This window comes from Verticillium dahliae, genomic scaffold (assembly GCF_000150675.1).
Source record: "Verticillium dahliae VdLs.17 supercont1.14 genomic scaffold, whole genome shotgun sequence".
In the NCBI taxonomy this organism is placed as follows: Eukaryota; Fungi; Ascomycota; class Sordariomycetes; order Glomerellales; family Plectosphaerellaceae; genus Verticillium; species Verticillium dahliae.
In genome coordinates, this window is record NW_009276945.1 from 862,057 (window position 1) to 870,198 (window position 8,142).

At 56.0% G+C, this 8,142-nt stretch overlaps 3 protein-coding genes and 1 non-coding gene across 4 annotated transcripts in view; 2 read left to right on the plus strand and 2 right to left on the minus strand.

Moving 5' to 3' along the window:
• VDAG_06863 (succinate-semialdehyde dehydrogenase) overlaps positions 1 to 510 on the plus strand; it is a gene marked incomplete at both ends in the record, with an annotated part of 1,725 nt that extends 1,215 nt beyond the window's left edge. Inside the window, one exon of the mRNA XM_009659567.1 lies at positions 64 to 510. Coding sequence (XP_009657862.1) covers positions 64 to 510 — 447 coding nt within the window. The remainder of the gene's footprint in view (positions 1 to 63) is intronic.
• A 565-nt stretch (positions 511 to 1,075) lies between these two features.
• On the minus strand, positions 1,076 to 1,172 carry VDAG_20189. Its single transcript has one exon. It is a non-coding gene; the product is annotated as a tRNA-Val (tRNA).
• A 713-nt stretch (positions 1,173 to 1,885) lies between these two features.
• Positions 1,886 to 3,689, plus strand: VDAG_06864 (uncharacterized protein; the record flags this gene model as incomplete). The annotated part of the gene is made up of 2 exons (XM_009659568.1): positions 1,886 to 1,909; positions 2,112 to 3,689. The coding sequence occupies 2 exons, from the start codon at positions 1,886 to 1,888 to the stop codon at positions 3,687 to 3,689; spliced, it is 1,602 nt and encodes a 533-aa protein (XP_009657863.1).
• A 204-nt stretch (positions 3,690 to 3,893) lies between these two features.
• VDAG_06865 (DNA repair protein rad50) lies at positions 3,894 to 8,045 on the minus strand (the record flags this gene model as incomplete). The annotated part of the gene is made up of 3 exons (XM_009659569.1): positions 3,894 to 7,335; positions 7,389 to 7,755; positions 7,836 to 8,045. 3 exons carry the CDS (start codon positions 8,043 to 8,045, stop codon positions 4,034 to 4,036), a joined length of 3,879 nt encoding a protein of 1,292 aa, XP_009657864.1. The 3' UTR covers positions 3,894 to 4,033.
• Positions 8,046 to 8,142: the final 97 nt, after the last annotated feature.

Consider the following 8,142-nt stretch of genomic DNA (forward strand, 5'->3'; position numbering starts at 1 on the left):
GGAAACGGTTTCGAAGAAGGCACAACCCACGGACCTCTCATTCATGATCGCGCTGTCGACAAGGCTGATGCTCACGTCCGCGATGCTACAGCCAAGGGCGCCAAGGTCCTGGTTGGTGGCAACAAGATGGAGGGTAGCTTCTTCGAGCCTACCGTCCTGACGGGCATGACGCGCGACATGGCTATGGCCGAGGAGGAGACGTTTGGCCCGGTGGCGGGCATCTTCCCCTTTGATACCGAGGCCGAGGTCGTTGCCATGGCAAACAGCACAACCTTTGGCTTGGCTGGCTACTTCTTCTCGAAGGACTTGCACCGCGTGCACCGTGTCGCCGAGGCCTTGGAGGTTGGCATGGTCGGCGTCAACACGGGTCTCATTTCCGACCCTGCCGCGCCTTTCGGTGGTGTCAAGGAAAGTGGATTTGGAAGGGAGGGTTCGCTTTACGGTGTCTCGGAATATCAGATTACGAAAATGGTCACATATGGAGGCATGGGTCAACCTCTGCAGGCATAGTTCAGAACTGCTATTGTTCTTCAAGCGAATCTAGGTAGCTGCAATTAGCTGCACAAAGCCCATTTCCTGACCACTCTGTGACCTTGATCTGAGTTGAGCTGACAGGAGCAAAAGAGCTTTGCGTGTGCCGGTATGATTCCCGAGGGTATGTACCCAGGAGACGATCCACCTAGACAGACGGCTTCTGAATATCCTCTACCTGGATCTAGCGTCAGTACCAGTTCCGTAATATTAAAGCTATCATGAAGCGTAGACCTGAAGGTTCGGGCTGAACAAAGAGCGTTTGACCCAAGTTTCTACATGGAGAAGATCATAATTAAAGAAACCTCATTCGTAAGGTGGTTCGGGCAAAATACAAGGGCCCATGTGATCCGGCCGTAGTAGCAAAACTTGTCTATGCCAGGGCTCGAACCTGGGGCCTTTTGTGTTGCGTGGATGTTGTGTTTTTAATGAAGAAGTAAGCTATTCATGAAGGGAAAAATGTAAAGACTTCAGCTTTGCCTGGCCAAACTCTCATCGGAAAGGAAATAAGTAAACGAGCTCCTAGCTTCAACTAGCAAAAGTTTGTCTATGCCAGGGATCGAACCTGGGACCTTTTGTGTTACTTGTTCTCGAACGAGATTATGTAAGACAAATGTGAATAACCACTACACTACACAGACAACGATGATGTGCCGAGAATCCGCGTCTTATGACAGGCTAGTAATCATCATCATGACTCTGAATTGAGGAGTTGCACAAACAAGGAAGGGCACCTTGGGTTCGTGGTCCGATACTCTGGTATGCCAAACATTCTTGCTCGTAGTATCTCTCTGTGACAACCGGGCATTGTCTTCTCCTTACATTTTGATGGAGAATTTCTCATGTTCCAGCATCATAGTGGTTGACGATTCACGGCGGAGCATAACCAGTGTTTGCTCTTGACTCTTGAGGGCCTGAATTCCTCTTGCTTGACAATAGTCTCACCCCTCCAAGCTGCGATTGAAAACCGTGCAGATTGAGCGGTAGTTCTTAAAAGCTTGGGCGCGGGAATCATTCTCACCTCCAGCATTCATATTCGATAGTAGCATTGTTACCCTATAGACATATGAATGCACTAGCGCATGCCCCAAGATATTGAGGTTCGAGCACGCTCTCGAGGTACTTGCCTAAGGTACTTGCCTAAGGTACCTTACTTGCCTAAGGTACTTGGGTACCTAGGTACCTAGACGCTGTAGCTCCTGCACCTGCATCAGACCCCTGAACCAATGGGAGGTCGGCTGTCCCGCCTTGCCTCTTTCCCTGTCGCGACTCCACGCGACGTCAATCGGCTGTCGCAACCTCTCCACGACTTGTGCGGTTGATCTATCTTCCCAACGATCGCCCACTGCCCATCATGGAGATCGAGACGGACGAGGAAGTCTTGCGGCAGCTTGCTGCAGGGGGTGCCATGGACTAGTAAGTGGCTTGTCTTCCAGTGCTCTAACATCTTTGACCAGGACCTAATCATCGCCAGCGCTCAATGGCCGAACCTGCTCCAAAGTATTCTCTCGAGACTCGACAAGGTGGGCAGGCCTCTCTTGTTATTGGCTTCAATGCTGACCATACTCCTCACTCTCTAGATCGCACATGACGAATTCCCTATCCCGGCCCTGCCACCCCCTCCCCAGCAGGCCAACGCACCAGGCCAACAAAGAACCCTTCCGCCACTCCTTTCCTCGTCGCTCGAGGCGCCCACCAGCCGGCCCTCCTCCCAGGATGCCGACAAGGAGAATAACCAACCCCAGAACTCCGCTGCTACTACCGAACCCACCGTCACAGATGATCCAGAAGAGGCGCCGGCGCCGGCGCTGCCCGTCACCCTGCCGCCAGGCGTGCTCCCGCCCCAACTGGACGGCATGCTCACCGAGATTAACAATGTCCTGACCAAGAACTTCACCAAATTCCCACCACACACAATTCAGCGCGTCTCCGAGCTACTTCTCGAGCCGCGTCAGCACTACCGTCACCTCGCTTCCTACCTACACGCGCTCGACCGCGTCGTCCATGTCACTTCCACCAACAATATCTACCCTCTGCCACCCGCCATCCCCGACATGTCGACCATGACGCTTCTCTCCAACGGCGTGACTGACCCCGTGACTGGCGCCATCACATCAACAACGAGGACACCCGAACCGAAAGACCCGGCCGCCAATGTGTCCTGGGGCAACCCCACGACCGCAGCGCCTCCAGCCTCCGGCGTCGGCTCCGACGAAGCCCTCGGCGGCGCTTTACTAACCCCCATCCCCTGGCTAACGCGACGTCCCAGCCCCCGAGGCGACTCTGCCTCGTCCAGCCCGACCTCGACGCACTCCGGCAGCGGACCCTCGCCCGGCACCGGCCAGCAGTCCCAGGGCCAGCACGAGATCCGCACCGAGTCGACCGAGACGATCGAGGGCCCCAACGGCATGGGCCACATTGAGACGGTCACCATCAGCGTCAACGGCATCTCCTCCGCCGCCAGTTCCGCCGCCACGGGCCCCCGTCCCATCACCCAAGGTGAGTTACTACGACAAGAGCAGCAGCGCGGCGTCGTCCCAGTCAGCCAACTCGCGCGCCAAGCAGAAGAAGCCGCCGCCCAGCACATCCACGCCGCCGCCGCCCAGCTCGCCGCCGCTCAGGCCGCCGCCGCCGCCGCCCGCGCCGGGTCCTCAGACATCGACCCCGATGCTGACCCCGACGCCGACGACGACGACATGGCAGCCGATGCATCAACCGCTGCCGCCCCCACCACAGACACGTCCGCCGACGCAGCTGACGGCGACGAGGCGACGACAACGTCCCCCACCGCCGCGGCAGTCGCCGCCGACGCAGACGAGGTGCCCCACGCCCGCGGCCCGGCCGAGATCGGCGCCGACGACCTCGGCCCCCAGAGTGCGTCCAGGACCACGTATGGCGGCCCCGGCGTCGAAATGCAGGGCATCGACGTCGAGGCCGCCGTGGGCCGCAAGCCCGATGAGGAGCCGACGACCAGCATCAACGAAGACGACGCCGCCTCGGACGCCGAGAGCGAGGCGTCGCAGAAGAGGGAGGCGGACGCCGACGTTGGGGAGGGTCCCGCGCCCAAGAAGCGCAAGGACGGAGACGGAGACGAGGACATGAGCGATGATGGCACCGAGGACAAGACGGAAAAAGTCGACAGCGCGAAGGAGGGTTGAAGGGATATTTGTTTTGGAGGGACGAGGAGGGGGCAGCATTCGAGGGGCACCGTTGGATCCAGAACGGAAGACGAAAGATACCAGGATCGTTAGGGCCTTGACGATGCGAGACTTGGGAACGATCAACATGAAACGGCTCGACCATGGAGAGCGGCACAAACAGGACCACACAAACGCAGCAAGTTAAGACGAACAGGAAACTCTGTCAAGAACTGGTTGTCCTCACTTTCCCCATGCATTCGTGAGCGGCACCCCGGACCGCATGCTACATTATCATGCCCACCGAAACGCCATGCTATAGAGTAACATCTCGACAATCTTACACAACATACACACACATGCATTTACAGCACCCTCGTAATGCTCTCTCGCGAAATAACGCTGCATTGCTTGTCGTCACGCTTCACGCGGAAGAAGCTGTCGCAGAACTCGCTGCACCGCATGTGTCGAAGAAACTCCTCGTCGTGGGTGATGACGATGAGCTGGAAGTTGCTCTGCGCCTGGCGTGACTTGATGATGTGATGCAAGCTCTCGGCGAGAGACTTGATGTTGTCCTTGTCGAGGTTGGTGGTTGGCTCGTCGAGTGCGATGAGGCCGCAGTTGACGCCGAAAGACTCCGCCAGCGCGAGGCGGATGATGATGCTGGCGAGCACCTTCTGGCCAGCTGAGCAGCGCCCGCGCATGTCCATCTCGGTGTCCTGCTTGACCATGCACACGCGGTAGTTGTACGAGCGCCGCCCTGTGGCACCTTCGTTGTCGGACCGAATGAGAATCGTATCAATGTCGGTACCTTGGTATGTGCTCTGCCACAACTCGCCGGCGATGCGGTTGACTTCTTCCATCTTCAGGCCGTGGTACTGCATGATGGCCTTGTCGAGTGCCGCGCCGTAGCGACCGAGATCCTCGATTGCCGCCTTGGTCGTCTCGACCTTGATGTGGGACTCTCGATACTTCTTGGAAGCGTCCCGGTAGTCCCATTTCCCCACTCGCCCAAGAAGCCGCGCAAGCTCCTCGTCCTTGGTCTTCATCTGGCCCATGAGGGAGCCGCGTTCGGCTACTAGCATGTTGTGACGGTTCTCTAGTTGGACCGCCTCGTCATTGAGCCTGTCGTAGTCGTCGTCGGCGTCGCAGGATTGGAGATCGTCAATCTCAGCGCGAAGCACATCGAGTTGACGCTTGTTCTGGCGGAACTTCAGGTTGTTGCTGATGTTTTGCTTTTTCCGGTCGCCATTATCGATGTCTTGCTTCAACTTGTTCGTCCGGACCGTGAGATCGGATATTTCCTGTTCCGTGGCGGCAATCGTCTTTTCAAGGCCATCAATGGCGCGCTGGTTCGCGGCGAGGTTGGAAGGCCCCCCACGGTCCATGTAGTCCTGAATGTCGCTCTCGACCATCTTGAGCTCAGTAACCGAGTTGGCAACCAAATCGCGCTCCTCTACGATGGCCTTTTCTTTCGCGCGGCCGCGCTGGAGCGTATCATCCCGCACTGCGCGAGCCTCTGCGATTGAAGGCTCGATGACCTCCAGGTCTTGGTCAGCCTTCTGAATGAGCTCCCGTTGGTTGGCTTGATCCTCTTTCAAAGCTTGAATCTGGTTCTGGAAGTCCTTTTTGCGCTCCAATTGACTCTGCACCTTGCTGAGCTTGTTTTTCAGCTCGCTCCTTTCTAGTTCTAGGCTGTTGAGCTGGTCTCGCATCCTCTGTCGGTCAGTTGTAATCTTGGTGAGGCGAGCTTTCGTCGACCGCATCTGCTCTTTGCAGGTTGCCTGCAGCTCATGTATTGCATCAGCAGTTCTCGTAGCCATGCCAGATGACTGTTGCGACATGATCCGCTCCACCTGGGCCTCGGAATCCTTCATGTCTTTGAGAGTCTGAGAGATGTTCATGACGGTCTTGTTCAAGGCCTCAACATCGGCCTGTTTCGCCTCTTCGGCATTGACATTTTCATCATGCTCTTCAAGCTGCCTCTCGTGGGTTTCAAGCTCAGCCTCAAGAGTTTTGCACGCTTCTTTCAGACCCGGTAGCTCGCCCAGGGACCGCTCGTACGTTTCGTGTTGAACTCTGACTTGCCGCAACTTATCGAGCGTCGCCTTGGACTTTTCGAGGTCCTCACTGGCCTTCTCTTTCTTCGAAGGGTCAAGATATTTGATAAGCTTGTCTGAGAAACGCGACTTATTGACGCTCTGCTTGTCGTCGAAACCTCTGTCACACAGCTTGCACTTGTTCTTCTTGGTCAATGTCTCCTGACATTGCTTGTAGTAATCAGACAACGCCTCCAGAAGGCTGATGTCCGTCGAGTAGGCCTCAACGTCCTCCTCAAGAAGTTTGACCTCCTCAGCATAGTCGTCGATGGTGGCCTCATCCCTGACCTGTTTCAAGACGTCGAGGACCCTGTCGTGACAGCGAGAAATCTCGTCTGACTTCTTTTGTTGTGCGTCCCGCGCTGATTTCAGGCTAAAGTCGATTTTTTGTTGCTTCTCGCGTGCCGTGTCCCGTTTTTGGCGCGCCTGTGCAACAAGCTGTGACTGCTTTTTGAGCACTGACTGGAACTGTGGTTCAATCGTCTCCGCTTGCCACTCACTGCCGATCTGTGCGTCAAGCTTCTCCTTCCACGTGCTTGTGAGAGTCTCCAGCTTTCTCTTGCGGTCAACCAGCTCCTTTTTTCGGTATTCCAGCTGGGCTCGCTCGGAAGCTAGACGCGTGGCCTCCATCAGCTCTCGGCCCAGTTTGTCATTTTCACTCTCCAATTGATAGAGCTTCTCGTTTTCCTGCTCGATTTGACCATCGAACCCAGCGCTGTCGATTGACTCGGTCGTCTTCGCCAGCCGGCCCTCGATATCTTCGAACTGACTATCCAATATAGCCTTGGCACCTTCATCGACATCTAATGTGTTGATATCATTTTGGATGACAGCGGTACGCTTCTCGATGGCACCCATGCGCTGCTTCGCGAACACGCGATTCTGAGTCATGGTAGATTTGCGGCCCTCGAGGTCAGTGATGATGCCAGTGGCCTTGTCAAGCTCCTGAGCATTTTCCTTTTGAATGCGCTCGAGATCCCGTTTCTTGTCGGCTAGAAGCTTTTGTATCCTGTCGTTGAACGACTTGATTTGCGTGTCTTTCAAATCGCCGTCAAAACCTCGGAAGCCGTGCAGCTCAGCAGCTTCGTGAATCAGGTCGACACGCGAGGCAAGCTGACGTTCGTACTTGTCCTTATCCGACTGGTGTTTGCCCTTCTCGGAAAGTTTTGCCGACAAGTCATTCCTCGACCTGCCTAGATCGTTCTGGAGCTGTGTGTACTGCGATCTGTTCTGGCGCTCTTCAGTCTGGAAGCGTGCCATGCGCTCCTCATACTGCGATAGATTGGTTTGCAGCGTCTCATCGTCTTCTTCGAGCTCCTCCAGAGTAGTCTGAAGGTCCGAGACGGCGCCCTGACGGAATGTAAACTGCTCCTTTTTGTATTTGAGGTCATTAACAATGTTCAAGAACTTGTTGGCCTCGAGCCTTTTCTGCTTGATCTGCGCCGAGAGCTCGGCCATCTCATCATTCATGCCGTTGCATGCTTCCCTTGATCCCTCAATCTCGGCTTGAAGCTCCATGGATCTTTTCTCGGGCGCGGTCGCCTTTCTCCTTGTTGATCTTGTCCTGGCTCTCGTGTATCTTGAGGCGTGCCAGCTCCTCGCCCTGCTTCTTCCGGAGGACCTTGAGGTTGTCGATGGCTTTCGTGTACCCGCATGGCTTCAAAGATTTGGTCAAACTGTTTCTTCAGGGCGCCGGGCTCGCTCATGGGCCACAGAGATTCGTCCTGATGGCAGAATATGACGTAGTCCAGAATGGCGGTCGAAACGCCGAGGAGAGCAGGGACAGCCTCGTCCATCTGCGCCACTCGTGTCGAGAGAACGGACCGTTCGCCATTGTTGTTTGTCGCTAGTGAGCCCTCGAGGGTCTTGAGGGAGCGGGTGGTTTTCTTGATGGTCAACTGAAGACTTCGTGTGACGACATGCTTAACGCCGGTGGTCGAGGTGAATGCCAGCTTGACCTGCGCCAGGACCTCCTTCTCGCCGACGAGCTGGAACATTGAAGGTTAGCAGAGGAAGCTTTGGTAGTACGAGATGATTCGCCGAACCGGCAACGCGGGGTAGGTCGTACTTTAGGGTCGTGGACGAATGCACCGCCCTTGCTGTTGGGGGGCTGCTCGCCGGTGGTGGCGTACTTGAGGCATTCGATAATGGTCGTCTTGCCCGAACCATTGTAACCGACAATGAGGGTCAGGGGCGTGAAGAATTGCATGGTCTCGCGGCCACTGCCGGTCCCGAAGGACCGGATGCCCTGGACGGACAGCTTTTCAATCTTGGACATGGTCGACTACCACAGTGGTGTAGGGTAGAGATCCATAGAGGAGTACAGGTGATGCGTCTCCACAGAGTCGAGTGCAAATGCCGAAAGTGCAGCAGGG